Source organism: Vipera berus (genome assembly GCF_964194415.1).
Source record: "Vipera berus genome assembly, chromosome: 1".
NCBI lineage: Eukaryota > Metazoa > Chordata > Lepidosauria > Squamata > Viperidae > Vipera > Vipera berus.
Genome location: NC_138202.1, coordinates 203,448,925 through 203,466,931, shown reverse-complemented (window position 1 = coordinate 203,466,931; position 18,007 = coordinate 203,448,925). Strand labels below are relative to the sequence as shown.

The following is an 18,007-nucleotide window of genomic DNA, read 5'->3' as shown; positions in this document are numbered from 1 at the left end:
ATCTTACAGAATTGTTTTTTTCTGGACAAGTAGGCACATTTACGAAGTGTTAGCCTGAAACTAATCACCCTTTTTTTATTTTCTAAGAATGTCAGTGGGTCTGCACAGAGTCCATGCATGTTTTCATAAGAGATCCTACAATACCTACAACAGAGGAATTGGTTAATAAAGATGATAGAACTGGCAACAAGGGCTAAATTGTGAGAGAAATATCACTGAAGAAATTCATCTATATACATCTTCATTGGAAGTTCTTTGTGGATTTTTTGCAAGAGATGGAGAAAAAATAAAATTTTGACATATGGATTTGATGTTTGTTAAAATTTAAAAAGGGAAATGGACATTATATTACAGTCTTAAACCAAGAGTTGAATGTAAGTGTTCCCTATATTCTTGAAAGAAATCAATTTTTGTGTATTTTTTCCCTTTCTTTGTTCTTCATACATTTTTGCGCTTTTATCTCCATTCTCTCTTTACTTTGTATCTTTTTCTTGGTTAGTTTATGTTGTTTTTATGTGTAAAATTAATAAAATTATTAGATGGCAAAAAAAAGAAGAGAATTCCATTCCAACTTGGATTTGTAACAATCCAGCATTTTTTTAAAATATAAAATAAAAATGCCTTTAATCAATCAATAAAACAAGGCACTGGAAGCCAAGCAAGGCAACTGATATCTACATATGCACCCTATATTAGTTGCAAGGCTGTATGAAATGTTGATATTATCCCTTACTTTCCTTCAGTGGGATGCACAAACAACATTAATGTATAAATGTCTACACAAAGGTAAGACCCACTAATCTCAATAAGATTTGTAAACCAAATGACCAAACAGAGACTTATAATTTCTGGCTATTTTCTGATGCTCCTCCCTACTTTTCAATCTAGCCTGCCTAAGGATTTATAGTATGTTCCAGGGCAAGTAATATTAATAACTGGAACCATGAGAAAATAGTCATCTGCAATTTCTGACAGAATAACAGGGGAGAAGTCAAGGGTTTGCATAAATGGCTTGGGTCCGGGATATCTGAGGGAACACCTGCTGCCGGCATCAAGTTCCCTTCGTCCAGTGCGCTCCCACAGGGAGGGCCTTCTCAGGGTGCCGCTGGTTAAAGATTGCCGGCGGCTAACACCCAGGGGGAGGGCCTTCTCTGTGGGTGCGCCTGCCCTCTGGAACCAGCTGCCAGCGGAGCTTAGGACCGCCCCCGACCTTCGTTCATTTCGCCGGGACCTGAAGACCTGGCTCTTTGAGCTTTCCGGCCCAGGCTGAGAGTTTTTAATTGGGGTTTTATATTTTTTCAGGGATTAAATTTAATTCTTTTAATTGTTTTTAATTTTTGTATCAGTGTTTTAAGTACCCTGTAAACCGCCCTGAGTCCTTCGGGAAAGGGCGGTATATAAATTCAATAAAATAAATAAATAAATAAATAAAAGCTCATATCTCTAATGTATTGCATTTTTTGTATTTAACAGAGGTGCATATTTTGGAATTAACATTTTACATTTCACTCATAGAAGAGGAAACAGAAATGGCCTGCGTAATCAGTAATAATCTATGGCAGACATGTCAAACACAAGGCCCGGGGCCCGGATCCGGTCCGCGAAGTGGTTTCATGTGGCCCGCGAAGCCATCCTGGAAACAGTGAGGGAACGGCCCCCACTGCCTTGGCCCTGGCCCAGAGACCCTCCTTCTGCCAGAGACCCTCAGATCTGTCCCACTCCTGCCCAGGCCCCCATAGGCACCCTTGATGCGAACGATGTAGAGCTGGCCATGCCCATCCAGTAGGCCATACGCACTAGCCACGCCCACCCAGTAGGCCACGCCCACCCTGGCCATACCCACCCGGCCCCCTGAGGGCAGCCGCAATGCTGATGCGGCCCTCAATGAAATTGAGTTTGACACCCCTGATCTATGGCATCAAAGAAAACGAAGAAAAATATATTAGCTGATTTTTAAGATTAACAAACAGAAGACATATTTTCCTAACAAAAATATGAAGATACCCGATCAAACAGAATAGACAAACAGAATGGGTTTCAACGTTGAGAAAAAGGTAAGATATTTGGTAAGATATTTGATACAATATGAATTGTATGTTTTCAAAATTAATATTTTAAGATATGGAATGAAGTTACAAAAGACTGAATTTTAAACTGCATTACATACAAACAAAGAACATGTTATTGCTAAAATATATAAAATGTTTATTAAAATTAGATACAGAAGAAGTAAAAGAATATATGATAAAATAAGCTAAAATTTTGGTTGTAATATGCAAAGAAAACAACTGGAAAATATGTGTATGCAAAAATTGAAATTCACACTGTGTTTTACAACCTTAAAGAGAACTTTTATAAAATGATGTATGGTTGGTATACTGTATTTGTCCCTGGAAAAAACATCTAAAATATATAAAGGCATTTCAAATATATGTAGGAAATATGAATGAGGGGACTTTTTATCATGCTTGGTGGACATGTAAAAAATGGATTCAAATACACATTAATTCAAATTTCAAAGATTAATATACAACTGAACCTAGAGATGGTTCCTTTGGAACTGATTGGCAAAAAGTTGGGAAACAATTATGGAACTTTGTTTTTATATGCAATAACAGCAGTGAGAATTTTATATACACAATAGTGGAAAGGGCTGACGTTACCCACAATGGAAGAGGGGATGGTGAAGACAATGAAACTTGCTGAGATGGCAATACTGACAGCTTTGATTAGAGTAAAGGTAAAATTACTTGTAATGCTGATTGGACACAGCCTTTTTTGCATGAAACAGAAACATATGGTATATATTTGATGACATAGGACTTCAATGATTAAAAAAAAAGTAGATAATAGGAAAAAAATGAGCATTATTTTCTAACCTTAGAGTAAGAAATCAATTTAAATTTATACCTATAAATGTTGTAAAAGAAAATTGAAAGTCATTTCTTTATATTTTCTTTTCCTTTCTTTCCTTTCTGCACTTTTCTTTTTCTTTCTTTCTTTCTTTCTTTCTTTCTTTCTTTTTCTTTTTCTTTATTTCTTTCTTTCTTTCCTTTTTCCTTCTTAATTATTGATTACTGTTAGTTTTTAATCTTTCTAGTTTTAAAAAAATCTAATAAACCTATCGCAAAGGAAAGAAAATGAAGGGGTGGGGTGGGGGAACCTGATACGGTACCTTCATAGGCGCAAGCTGAATGGGTGTGATGCATGAAGGATCCACCATTGGCTTTGGCCTGTTGGCTGTGTCTGCCAGCAAACTATGCCATTGTTGAGGTAGTCCGGTGAATTTTTGTTCTCTGTGATCAAATCCAGTGTGTACCCTGTGTTCAAAATTGGAAGGGCCAGAAATTTCAATCTTTTTCTTTTTCTTTCCAAACATGATGGAAAAACCTGAAAAAGAAGGAAGAATGTGGTGTAAGATACACATTACTAAGGACACGTGGTGTATATAGTATATTGATGACTGGGTAGAAAAGAGGACAGGAAATGAGCAGAGCGCTGGTGACATATAAATAATACAAATTCACGTTTACTGCATATGTCTCTCTCTCTCTCTCTCCCCCTGCTTTTGCCTACTTTTGCCCTTTTTGCTGGTTAACCTATTTTTTCCTGAGCTGAAATAAGTAATATCTACACTTGCTGTAATCTAGAATTGAGTGGCAGTATGCTGGGTGCAAACTAAACTGGAAATCGTCCACAGTAATTTTTTCCAAGGGACAGGCTATAGGCCCAAGAAAGCTTACTCTGAGCCCCCCAAAGTAACTCAGCCACTCAACATTCCAATTTATTTTCAGCCACTAGATCAGGGGTGTCAAACTGCCGGCTCATGGGCCAGATGCGTCATGGTGAAACCGTGTCCACCCTATTGCCGGCAATGGCAAAAAAAGTCACGATATGTCAAGACACGTCATGTGACGTTGCGAGTTTGACACCCCTGCACTAGATCAAGCATCCAGCTGAAACAGCACTCAGAGCCCAATGTCACAGTTATTCATTAGGACCTAAAATATCCTAATCAAGGAGCATCTTTTCATGCTTTCAAACTTAGCAAATAGCAATGAAACTGGGATTAGAAAATCTCATACAACAGCCCCTGGAGATGAAAATGGGGGCACCATCTAACTCTCTGAAGTCTTTGAGATAACATATCCAGGAGAAACCCAAACCACAAAAACTGAAAAAGGATATATTATTTATGTCTGGAATAATTCTAAGAATGAAGACAACAAACTGAAAATTGATTCAAAATTGTGTTTAGCTAAGCTAAGACAGGCATTCCAGACAAACTCAGGAATGACCAATAATACTTCAATGTTCAGAAAAAATGGTAAGCTCAAAATTATTAGGGAGCAAAAATGGTATGGAATAAGTGCAGAGTATCTCTCTATTCAGAAGACACTAAACAAAATAGTGTACAACTTTCTAAGGGTTTCAACGAGAATCTGTTATTAAGTATTAATATCAATACTTTTATAAAATATCAAATAAAGTAATTATATTTTTCTCGTTATATTCAAAGTTCATGATGAAATTTCCCTTAAGAATATAATTGCTAGACTGGAGGTATATCAATATGATTGAGCCATGCAACTGAAAGGAATTCTCTATACCAGGGGTCCCCAATCCTTGGCCCACAGCCCAGTACCAGGCTGTAGCCTATTGGCAACCGGGCCATGATCCAGCAATCTTGGCTCATGCAAGAAATGGGTCAGCTTGCACACGAAGGTGCATGCAGCTCAACTCTTAGTCGAGCTGTGTGTGCATTCACTCGTGCAACCCGGTTCTCCTCTCCCTCCCCCCAAGCTGGGCTGCCAAGCCGCAAATGTTGGGGACCCCTGCTCTAAACCTATGAAGGAAAGAAGAAAAGAACTGATCAATTAAAGCAAGGGTCTCCAAACCTGGCCGCTTTAAGACCTGTGAACTTCAACTCTCAGAATTCCTCAGCCAGCATGGCTGTGTTGTGATTCAGGGTCAGTTCGGGAGTTGGGTCGGACGACTCAGAGGAGGAGGAGGGGGGTGTTGAAGAGCTTGCTGAGGGGATTGGACAGCTTGATGAGAGCCCCCAGCAAGGCCCCTCTCATCTGGTCACGATGCAGACCCAGCTGTGTGAGCCTGACAGCGTGGATGAAAATGACCCACAGCTGGCCCTGTTCAAGGACGCCCGACGCAGGAGGCAGTCAGTCAGGAGTAAACAGAGGAAGGCAATGGGGCACCTCGGAAGGAGGCACAGAGAGGCCACGCCCTGAACTGTATTTAAGGGGAATGTGTGGGAGGGCTGGTTTGCTGAAGGCAACCGCTTGGATGGTTCCTGCTTCTTAGCTCGTGTTTTATGGTTGGTGTCTTGTCTTGCTCTTGTTTTTTGTGAATAAATTTGGCAGGCTTTATTCCAGCCTCTTGCCATTTGTAAAGGGGTCGTCCCTGCTTTTGCTGCAGGGCTGGTAGCAGGCTGGTACAGAACAGGCTGGCTGAGGAATTCTGAGAGTTGAAGTCCACAAGTCTTAAAGCAGCCAAGTTTGAAGACTCCTGAATTAAAGGGTGGGGGTTCATTACATCTATGTATCACATAGGGCAAGAAAAGAAATACATTTTATTCTGGTGGCGAAGTTGCAAGGCTTTCACATAGACGAGTTTTCATAAACAATAGAATACAATACACGAGTTGCATAAACAATAGAACAGCACGGATGCTATCTTCATAGCATTTTGTTTGCTGGTTGACATTAAATTTAGATAGAATGGAAACTCATGCACTCCAGATGATATAGGCTCCAATTTATGCTATGCAGCTTTTTCATGCAGTTTTCTATTATTGGCTTGAATTAGTTTTACTATATTGATGGAACTGTTACTTTTTGTTTGTTGTCATGATGACGACGATGATGATGATGCAGCCATCTTTTACCTTGTCCTTTGCACATTGTAAATATTTTGCTTCTGTTAGAATTACATATATAATTCTTTATCCTTACATTTAGGGGCAAGAAACCTGTGATTTCCAAATGTTGCTGAAAACAAGGACAATAATAATTTCTTAAATATCATTCCCAGATTCCATCATCAATGCTCATTTTAGAAACAGTTGCCAGAAATACTTGGAGTGCTACAAGTTCCCTGCTTGTGCTCAAAACAGAATCTACACTTTTTATAGAGAAATCTATGCTGATGGAGTTGGCCACTTTAGGAGAAAACATCCACCCTGCTCTTAAGTTCCACAAATCTGTTAAATTAATATCTGCAGTGTCTTTGGTGGTCCATGCAGATGATTCCTGAAAAAATAAATAGTGTGTTAAAAATTCAACTATGGACACACGGAAATTACTGCAACTCAACTCAGATCAAAGGGACACTCCAAGTAAAGTCTACAGCATGAAAAAAGAATCATTTTTTTTCCTGATCATCTTTATCAGATTATGAAAACTGTCACTTCTGGAAAACACCTACTCTGACATGTAGGCTTGGAATAATGTGATTCCAAGATCAAAGGAATTGAGTCTTCTATCCCTCTCTGTGAATAGACAACAAACTAAGCAACTGAAATTAGTTCCATTCAGTCATTCTGGTCCAGAATAACACAGAAAAACCTCTTTCACAAAACCGTCCAGATTTGGGGAGAAAAAGCTAAGGGGGGAGGGGGAGGGAAAGGATATTGGCCTCCTTCATTTCAAAGTTACAGCAGCTACTTCCAGACTGACTTATGGGACAATCCATCATAGCTCTTATTTTCTTGGTGAGGGAAAAAAAAATTCTCTTGAGAGGCCACTTACTATATTTCTTAGTTTTTGCTCCTCACTAAAATAGCAATTTTGCTTCTGAAAATCAAGCATTATTAAAGAATCCAGCACTGCATCAGTCTGTAATCACAGAACTATATGCTCTGAGGCTTAACAGCATGATTGTAATCCTCTAGGACACAGGTCGGCAAGCCGCGGCTCCGGAGCCGCATGCGGCTCTTTAAGCCGTCTCCTGCGGCTCCCAGTCGCCCGGTGCGCGCGCACCTCTCCGAATGGACAGTGGTGCGCGCGCACCTCTCCAAACAGAGAGTGGCGCCGCCTGTTTGGAGAGGTGCACGCACACCTCTCCGAACAGGCGGAGGTGCGCACGCTCCTCTTCGAACGGGCAGTGGCGCTGCCCGTTTGGAAAGCTGCCGCGGCCCATTTGCAAAGCTACCGCCTTCAGAGGAAGGTGGCAGCCTGCAAACAGGCCGCATCAGCTTTCCAAAAGGGCAGCGCCACCGCCCGTTCCAAGAGGTGCGCGCACAGCTCTCCGAACGGGCAGTGGCACCGCCCGTTTGGAAAGGTGCCGCAGCCCGTTTACAGAGCTGCCGCCTTCCTCCAAAGGTGGCAGCTCTGCAAACGGGCTGTGGCAGCTTTCCAAAGTGCCGCCCTTTTGGAAAGCTGCCGTGGCCCATTTGCAGGCTGCCGCCTTCCTCCGAAGGCGGTAGCTTTGCAAACGGGCCACGGCAGCTTTCCAAATGGGCGGCACCACCGCCCGTTCGGAGAGCTGCGCACGCACCTCTCCAAAGGTTTGGAGAGCTGTGCGCGCACCTCTCGGAACGGGCGGTGGCGCTGCCCTTTTGGAAAGCTGTCGCGGCCCGTTTGCAGGCTGCCGCCTTCCTCTGAAGGCGGTAGCTTTGCAAACGGGCCATGGCAGCTTTCCAAACCGGCACAAGCACGTCTGCAAACGGGTGGCGCCGCCGCCCATTTGGGTGGAGGTGCGCGCGCACCTCTCCAAAGGTTCGGAGAGCTGCGCGCGCACCTCCCCGAACGGGTGGTGGTTTGGAGGTCCTGGGGGTGGCTCCGGCGGTGCCCAGGCTGAAGGCGGTGCCGCAACCCAGCGCCCGTCGCCAGGGAGACCCGTCGCCACACAGGTGCCTCCCGTTTTGCACATGCGCAAAATGTTTTGTTTTTTGCGCACGTGCGTGCGTGGACGCACGCACGTGCACTTTTTGCGGCTCCCACTTTTTTGTGTGTGTGATGGAACCGGTTCCAAGTGGCTCTTTTGCTTTTTCCGGTTGCCAACCCCTGCTCTAGGAGGATGTGAATTGCTAATTTTTTTTAGCTTAAAATTGTGTTTATTTTGGCCTTCTGAAGCTTCTGCCCTTTTTGTTCTTTTAAAAGGGATTCCCTAGCAATAAGTGGGCCCTCTCAGAGATTCAGACACAAAATGGGAGGGAGGGAGGAAGGAAGGAAGGAAGGAAGGAAGGAAGGAAGGAAGGAAGGAAGGAAGGAAAGAAGGAAGGAAGTTTCACACTCTCTTATGACTGTGTATGATATAAACATAATGTATATTTCATGAAATTTATCTACAGGAGGAAAAATCGATAAAATTGGCCAACTGGAAATATTCCTTGAATTATTTATTTAACACGTTCTATGTATTTTTTTCATAATCCCAAGCCCTGCTGAACAAGACCAAGGTTTTATTTGATCTAACTATATTATTTCTAACAAAAACCAGACAAAAGTTTCTGTAAAAATCAGATGGGATTCATTGTTTTCGCAATGGATTGTCCAGGGTTGATGCTTGAGCAGAGATTATGGGAACAGAAACACTACACACCTGGATAGGATTAATGCTGCTCCAAGGCAGACGGGCCTTCTTTTTTTTTTTTTTTACCTTTTTTAACATTTAAGTCAAATTCACAACATTGAAATGAATTCAAATTCCAGATACATACTCAAAGGAGGCATGCATTGACCTACATATTGCAAATATTGTTGGTTTCAAATGAAGCTTCTTATATAACTTCCCAACTTATTAACTTAAAAAAATAAATAAAACCCCTTCTGAGTTGAGAGACTTCTTTTTAGATTGAGGGTTTAGTGCAGGGGTAGGCAACCTTGGCTCTTTTATGACTCGTGGACTTCAACTACCAGAATTCCCAAGCCAGTCATGCTGGCTCAAGAATTCTGGGACTTGAAGTCCACGAATCATAAAAGAGCCCAGGTTGCCTACCCCTGGCTTAGTGGTTCCAGCCTACCAATTAGGGGACCCTGAGCAGAACAAGTTTCTTTGTTCCATAAAAAAAAACATTCATTCCTGACAACACTATAAAAGCGAGTGGATGAGAAGAATGTCTGAAGCATATTGCCAAAGATTTAACAGATTCAGGAAAAAAAGGTACGCCAAATATGACCAAGTGTATATTTTAATTGCATTTTAGAAAGCAACTGATGTAATCGTTGGACGGGGTCAGTGGCAATGATATTTGGGGGCTGAACGTATTTTTTCCATAATTTCCCAGCCCATTTCCATGACAGTTGTGACTGCTTCATAGCATTCCTCATTTTTTTTTTAAAAAAATTTTTTGGATGGGTCTGTTGATCCACAAGCAAGCACTAAGCCAAAAAAATGTGATTCTGATGGAAATACTGATGGCAAGACTGGGCCTATCTAAACTATTGTGCATCAGGAAGTCATGGTAAAAGGTAGATTCTGGAAGAGCAGTAGTGTACTGGTGGTGAAGCACATCATTTGCTCTTGGTACTTGAAGTTAGTCTACTACTTCAAATGCAATGGAAAAAGATGGCCCATGGATCCAGTTGATGGGAAATGCCACCACCATTCAGATGGTTTTGCTTCTGGAAAAGGAACACACATCTATGCTATTCATGTAGGCAGCAAAATATTTTGCAAAAAAATAAGTAAGTCAGAAATGAGTCTGAGGGCAGAATCTGAAAAAAAAAAATATAAGGAAATATTTAGTCCAAATCTAAACCAAAATCTTCTTTGTAAGGAGGACGAGAGTGGCAATTGAGAAATGGCTTAGAGTGCAGCTCTGTAACCAAAGTTTGAGGCTGTTTTCGTGGGCTTCTTGCTATTTAGATGGCTTGAAGTGTTAGGTTGCTAGCTTGGACCTCTGCCATAAAATTAGGTACCTCGTCATAATTTGAGGTTCTCACACCAGCAACATTTTTTTTGCACTTTCCCTCATTCCACCTTAATCCCTGATTTTGTTGGTGTGTTGGTACTTTTGGCTGACTCTTTCTAAACTACATAAGCCTGCACCCTGCTAGTTTGTGTAATGAGTGTCTCCATGTGATTTAGATAGCAGATGTTTTCCTACACTTTTGGCTGTTATTGATCAAACTTCTTCAGAGCTGGCAATCACTCTCTTATTACAGAAAAGTGTGTGTGTGTGTGTGTGTGTGTGTGTGTGTGTGTGTGTGAGAGAGAGAGAGAGAGAGAGAGAGAGAGAGAGAGAGAGAGAGAGAGAGAGAGAGAGAGAGAGAGAGAGTTGTTGATTGCCCAAACTTTCCATTGATGGCCTTCAAGACTTTCCCCTCTTCTGATATTAAATCGGCACAATTTCCACTACAACTTAAGCACAATTAGTTCTTCAACTGGTGCTCTGTTTGTCATACAAGACTCCTGCAGTAGTAGGCTTCCCAGAAATGCTCCATTGAGGGACCTGATAGACGGGAAACATGTTACTGTAGCCTTGTTTAATAAACAAAGTGTGTGTAAGAAATGGGCTGGGAGGAGAAGTAACAGGAAGAAGAAAGTCCCTGGACGATGAAACCATAGGAAGGCTGTCTCAAAGGCACGCACAAAGGGCTAGAGAGACCGTGTTTACTAATCTTGTAATTTGCATCTTGCACTGTAGATACTGCCTCAACAAATGACAATACCTTGTTGTCTGTGTCTTCTTGTGGAAAGTAGGCTAAGTTGGACCTAGAGAGTATATGGATGGAAAACCTCAATGAAATCCTAAACAGGGAGGCAAGACTGGGGGCGGGGGGAAGCCCCAAACTAAAAAAGCAATAGCCATACCACTGGTGCCAAAGAAACAACACAGGAATATCTATGAAGTCAATAGGAATCAAGCTCAATTCAAGGGGGACTTTGCCATACCTCTGTAGGTCTTGAGGGCACAGGGTGCTACTGGGTGACCTTGAGGCTCTTTTCCAAACCTTATCTTTGTATGACTCTCAATTCTACATACAGAATATTTATCCCTCTCCTGAAAAGGGAAGGGTGTGACTCACGTTTGTGTCCCGTTATGCAAGCACAAGCCATCTCATGCATGTTCAAATACATACACACTTGGTATGATCCATTTCTAATCACACACATTCATTTCTAACACTGTATTCTTGCACATGTAGTTACAGCAGATCTTGTGCTACCTTGCTAATCTGCTGGCATGTTCAAAGCCTAAAAATCAGTTGTTTCCCCCACCAGCCACTCCCCCAGTGTTACTGTCCCAAAATGGTCAAAAGCAAACACTGAAATAATTCCAAGCCCAGAGTTTTCTTATTGTCAGAAATTCTGCTAAAACACACAACACCTTGTTTGTTGTTGAAAATGCCTTCACTGGTCACATGTCCCAGCACAGCAGGATGGCCCAGATGGCTGCCCCATGAGAAACATCCAATAGAGACTCACAATGAAATAAATTCAACTTTTTTAAAAAAACAAAACAAAACAAAGACAATGTGGATTTGTACAGCGAGGGGAAATGCTGGCAGGGAATAAGCAAAGAAACACTGTTGTCTTTCTGAAAAAAAAATCACTTGCTTTGTATATTCTATTTCAGCCTTTTCTTATTTGGACCTCTCCAGATATCTTGGGGTTCAGCTCCTATTATCCCCTGCCAGCTTCAGACTTGACATATGTAAGCAGATTCTCCAAAAGATTTCCAAACTGTTAAGAACTTGAACACAATAGCCGTGTTATGTGGGGTCCCTTCTTGACACTCTTCTTACCCTCCTGGTTGTTCGCTTACTAAATTCAAACAGTAACATTTGTGCAGGTTACCAAACCAAAGAGAGGAACATGCTGATGTTGTCTAACAACTAAGTAAATACGTTGCCATAGTAAATATATAGTGCCTACTTCTGATTTAAAGAGCAAAGCATGCAAACCTAGATCAGGAGAAGTAGGCCAAGTCTCATGCTTGTGTGTCAAATCACGTTATGCCATTTGAAACAGCTCCACCCTGACTTTTCCAGTCATTCTATCTTCATATCAACTAGCTGACTTTGACTGATCTTGAAAACTCAGCAGGATTGGACCCAGTTACTATTAGGAAGGGAGACTATGAAGAAATTCTAGGTCTGTGGACTAGATTGAGAAGTTGAAAACAAAGCTTGAAGAAGGCAGTGGCAGGCTATTTCCACACTGCTGTCAAGAAAACCACAGAGATGTATTTTTGCCAAGGAGCAAAAGTCTACAATTTACTTGAGAGTGCAAGTTGACTTTCACTGAATACTTTTCCCAATACAAACATGATATTTCCCAAACACACTAACACAAAGTAGACCAAACCAGCAAATAATGCCTCTATGAACAAAACTAGCATGTCAGGGAGAAGGTCTTGAACAGGTGATTGGATAAATTCTGGGGGGATAAGGATATAAATGGCTACAAAGTACGAAGGAGAGATTTCACACAAACACACTCTCACACTAAAAGTCAAAAGGGCATTCGAGAGGGGTACATACTGTATGTCCTATCTATATGGAGTTCCCATAGCTTCTGCTTCCAAGAAGGAAGACGGGAGAGGCACATGACCTAATCCAGTACAGTCATTCTTCTTTAAAATTTATTTTTTTAAAAAAATTTGGTATCTAGTTTTTCATAAGCATGGCAAATTTTGGAAGGTATGAGAACACATCCAGCCTCATGAATGGCATCAAGTTCCCTTTGTCCAGTGCGCTCCCACAGGGAGGGTCTTCTCAGGGTGCCACCGGTAAGAGATTGCTGGCGGGTAACACCCAGGGATAGGGCCTTCGTGGGGGCGCCTGCCCTTTGGAACCAGCTGCCAGTGGAGCTGAGGACTGCCCCCGACCTCCGTTCATTCCGCCGGGGCCTGAAGACCTGGCTCTTCGAGCTTTCTGGTCCACGCTGAGGATTAATCTTATTTTAATTGGGGTTTTATTTAGACAGGGACACATATAATTTCTTTTAAAATTTGTTTTTAACTTTTGTATTTTGGTTTTTTAATTACCCTGTAAACCGCCCTGAGTCCTTCGGGAAAGGGCGGTATATAAATGTAATAAAATAAAATAAATAAATAAATAAAATATTGTGGCTAAGCCCCAAATTTACCAATGGAATGAGTGTTTGTTCAGCAGGTTACAACACATTCAAGGAAAATCCATAAGGCCATATAGTATTATAGGCATTTGCAGCATATTAAGCAATGCTTTAAGAATTCTGTAACAAGGAAAATTTTTCAGTAGCTTTATAACCACGTTTGTGATGGGTTAGGGATACCCAGATTAAATTGTACAATATGAAAACAGAGACATTTCACAGACTTTGCAAACTTATTTAATGGAAAGCATTTTAAAGCTTTAGTGTTACATGGACAACATAAGGGGGCTGGGGGGGGAAAACATCAGAACCTTGAACATATGTTTAGTTCACCACATCAGCAGTGAGTCACTACAGTAAGTGCCATTGTAAAGGCACCCTTTGGGTTACATCCATACCCACTACTTATGTGCCCATTTCCATGCTTGTCCAGAATCCATTAAGCCATCGTTGCTTTTAATGCCCCACAGAGATTTATGCACCCTACACACAGGGAAGCATGCTATTCACAAAATAATACGATATTGTTTTATTTAATGCTGCATCTAGAATTAATGAAATTGATTTCCAAACAGGATGGAACGGTTACCAAAACCTAAAAATCATAATGGCTCACCTCTTACTACTCCCCTCCCCCGTTTGCATAAAGATATAGAAGGGATTATCAATAGTCAGGGGAGAGAGATGTATGTGTCAGAAAGTAGATGGATGAGAACATGAATATACGTTTGCACTAGCCAAAGGGAACAAAATTTAAGCAGAAGTCTCAAATTTATTTCTGCACTAACAGAATGTATGACTATTAACTGAACCTTTCTATAATCGAAAAAGATAATAATATAGTTGACTCAAATGGTAAAATCAATTTATATTGCACATAAGCTCTAAAAGTCTTGAAAATTCACTCTGACTGCATATTACAAGGGGAAGAGCCATGAATGTTGGCATTGTTCCACTAAAATCACTGCTCTGCAAACAAACCTGAATGTTTTTTCTATATAACATTTACTGTACCAAACCAGAAGTAAATGGCATTGCTGGAAAAGGTCCCTTTTTTTCCCTAGCAACACCGTGGGGGGAAAAATTCATTTCACTGGATTTATAATAAACTATGTAATTTTGTAGCAAACTGTGGTTCATTGAACAAGCCACAATGACTTGCTTTCCACACACAGCTAAGTCATAAACTGCAGTTTGCAATCCTTCATTTGAAGCCAAAATACCACCATGACTTTGCATGATATATAAATCAAGCTACAATGGCTGGAGGTGCTCTCAGGTTTCAGCAGGTCTTTCCATCCAAAAGGAATGCAATGAACTGTCTGGATTAAATTTGCAAGATGGGCTTAACTTGGAAATGGGCAAGTTAGCAGAACAGAAGCCAGTTATCACTTGATGAAAAGGGTTGGATTTTTTTTTAGTTTTTTTCATTCTGCCTTTATTATTTTTATAAATAAAATAGCTCAAGACAGCAAATATACCCCAAAAAGATAGCCCCCAACTTACAACAGTTCATTTAGTGTCTGTTCAAAGTTACAATGAAAAAGTGATTTATGACTGTTTTTCACACTTACGACCACTGCAGCATCCCCATAGCCACAGTGAACAAAATTCAGACGCTTGTCAATTGACTCATATTTATGACGGATGCAGTGTTCCGGGGTCATGTGACCAACTTTTGCGATCTTCTGACAAATAAAGTAAATGGGGAAGCCACATTCACTAAACAACTGTGTAAGTGCAGTGATCCAAGGATCTGAAATGGGGCAAAATTCACTTGTTCTCGCTTAGCAACAGAAATCTTGGGCACATATATATGCATATATGCAGCAATAAAGTAGAATAAAATGCTACATCAGCTTCTCTACAAGTGAGTATTTTGCAAAGCTAGATTAGCTACTAAACTGTGTCTCCACTTTCTGCAATCTCTTGCTTTAAAAAAATAAATTAGTTTAAATTAAAATCTAGATTAAACAATTAAAATTGCCTGCATTTTACACACTGCATTTGTGTGAACAAAACTGTTATGTTAAGCAAACTAATCATATTAACCTTAATGAACTCATAACAATATTTAATTGATAGCTGTTTCTGGAAAGAGCCGAGGTATATTTAGGCCTCTACCAATGACCTAAGCCTTACACTATAAATATTTTAAAAGTTGGCAAAGAAAAAAAAACTTCATATTTGTGAAGATTATCAGTATCAAGATACAGTTCAATATTAGGAAAGCCTTCTATATCCTGATCAGGCAAAGGAAACAACAATCTTCAACAAAAACACAGAAATGGGCAGATCTGTGATTGAGTAAGTATGGCCAGCTAAATCTGAGTGGCAAATAAGATTTTTGTTCACTTACCTCCTGAGGAGCAACAGGTTCTAAACCCAGAACATGAAGGATGGCAGTTGTTTCTGAACATCTAGAATTAGATAGCCAGGAGGTAGATCAAGCTCTACTGGTAAATTTCTAAGCAATTTGCAGCAGATCACCAAAGATTTCTGACTCCCGTTAGATTAGAAATTGAATGTGGTATTTTGTTTTAAAGGACTCTGCCACAGATGACCATATGCTGCTCATCACGTCAATTCACTGCCGCGGTATTCAACCATTTTAGCATTTGGTGTCAGAAACCGGGACATGTAGAACATCTGTAGTCTTGAATGCAGAAGCTGATGGAAGTTGTGTGTAGGATGTGATTGTCTCCATTCCCAAGTCACACTTTTATACTTGTCTCTGGTTGATGGATTTCTATTAAAACAACAACAACAACAACAACAACAAAGATTCCCAGAAGCCTGAGACAACTCAGCCCAATACAGAAGCACATCTGGTCCTGATTTACAGTTTTCTTTTCCCCTCTAGCTTTTAAGGAGTGAGATCTCATCTTGGCACCAGTTACATTCACAATGAACAATACATACTTTCTTTCCCTCATTTCGTTGCTGGCTCAAGATGAGATAAGCACAGAACAAGGTTACAGATTTGCTCAGCTGCTACTAAAAAAATGTGTCCTTCGAGGAAGCTGAGCTGTGATGCTCAGTGCATTGTTTTATACCGCTGCTATAAATCTATAGACATTTCATCTGAGCAAACAAATTTATTTTTAAGCCAGCATCTAAAAGCTTACTCTATACATGCTCAGTGTTAGTGAATCAAACTCAGTTAAGTTACTTTACTGCATTTAGAATTCATTCTACTTAAAGGAATAAACCTGACCAGTCAACAGAACAGGGATGCATAATTTTTGAGAACTGCAGGTACACCTCAATTTATAACCACAATTGAGCCCACAATTCCCATTGCTGAGTGAGGCAGTTGTTGAGTTGTGCCCCATTTTATGACCTTTCTTGCCACTGTAGTTAAATGAATCACTGCAGTTGTTAAGTAAATAACACGGTGGTTAAGTGAACTTGGCTTCCCCATTGCCTTCGCTTGTCAGGTCACAAAAGGTGATCACATGACCCCGGGACACTGCAACCGTCATAAATATGAGCCAGTTGCCAAGCCTCTGAACTTTGATCACGTGATCATGGAGGTAACTTTGAACAGTCACTATATGAATGGTTGCAAATTGAGGACTACCTGTACACATCTAACTTTTCTGTATTTGGCTTCACAATGCAAGTAGGAAATGAAATATAAGGCAAATGAGCATGCTGGTTCCACCGATTCCAATGAAACTGTGGTACAATTGTGGCACAGGTTGCTACGCTGTGTGTGTGCGCCTACAAGCACCGAGAGGGCACCAAGGGAGCAGGGCCTGTCGCTCCATCTGAAGCTTGTTTTTCAGGGGAGAAAAGTTGCTTTGGCTTCCTGGATGCCTCCCTACACAGATGGAAGCCACCTGCTGCTCCTTCTGCAGGACAGATTGGCCAGCCAAAGGGAGCAAACTTTGCTTCAATCTCAAATGATACAGCGTTGGTCAGAAATAGGTCATTTCAGGGACTGAAAGAAGGCAAGGCTGATCAGAGCAACGTCCACCTCCCCAAATATCTGTTGAGAACGCAGGTGGTCCTTGACTTACGATCACAACTGAGCCCAAAATTTTCATTGCTAAGTGAGACAGTTGCTAAATGAGCTTGGCCCCCATTTTATGACCCTTTTCCCACTGTTAAGCAAATTGTGGCGATTGTTAAGGGAATCATGGAGTCGTTAAGCGAATCTGGCTTTCCCTCTGGACTCTGCTTTATGGGAAGCCTGCTGGGAGGATGGCAAATGGTGATCACATGACCCCCCAGGACAGTGAAATGGTCATAAATACATGCCAGTTGCCAAGCACCCAAATTCTGATCATGTGACTGTAGGGATGCTGCAATGGTCATAAGAGTAAAAAACGATCATAAGTGATTTTTCCCCCCCAGCGCCAATGGAACTTCAAACAGTCACTAAACGAATGGCTGTAAGTTGAGGACTAGCTGTAGATAGCCCACCTCCCACAATCTCCTCATGATCCATATTCTAACTAAAGGCTCTTCCTTCCTGAGCTTATTTCCCACCCTTGAGAGGAGGCTTCTATTTATTTATTTATTTATTTATTTTATTAGATTTATATACCGCCCCTCTCCAAGGACTCGGGCGGTGTACAGGGCAATTAAAACACAAACAACACGCAAGGTATAAAAATTAAAATAAGATTAAATCAATATGACTAACAACCAAACAAAAGGAACTTCAAATAAATAAGTCATCCTTTCTGTAATTCCCAACCTTCTCTTTACACACAATGCAAGATAAGGTCTGTGTTGCTTTCTGGCAATCATAAAAATTGAGTGTCAACGAGCTGATTTGTGTATCCTCCACCCCAAGCTCACATTGAAAGCCTATGTGTTGTCCACCAGCCCCAGGAGCCACGTCACAATACTAATTGTCCAAAGAAAAGAACCACTGCAAAGAACTGCTATTTTCCTGCCAATCCTGGTAAATTAGATATCACGCCTCTGAAAAGTAGTCACTGATCAAGTTTGT

The 18,007-nt window shown here is 41.0% G+C and overlaps 1 protein-coding gene across 1 annotated transcript in view; it reads right to left on the bottom strand.

Annotated features, from left to right (window-relative positions):
* The window catches only part of PAK5 (p21 (RAC1) activated kinase 5), a gene marked incomplete at its 5' end in the record, with an annotated part of 104,465 nt that extends 89,004 nt beyond the window's left edge, over positions 1-15,461 (bottom strand). Inside the window, 2 exons of the mRNA XM_081314449.1 lie at positions 3,176-3,390; positions 15,401-15,461. Of these exons, the coding sequence (XP_081170575.1) occupies positions 3,176-3,390; positions 15,401-15,461 (276 nt within the window). The remainder of the gene's footprint in view (positions 1-3,175; positions 3,391-15,400) is intronic.
* Positions 15,462-18,007: the final 2,546 nt, after the last annotated feature.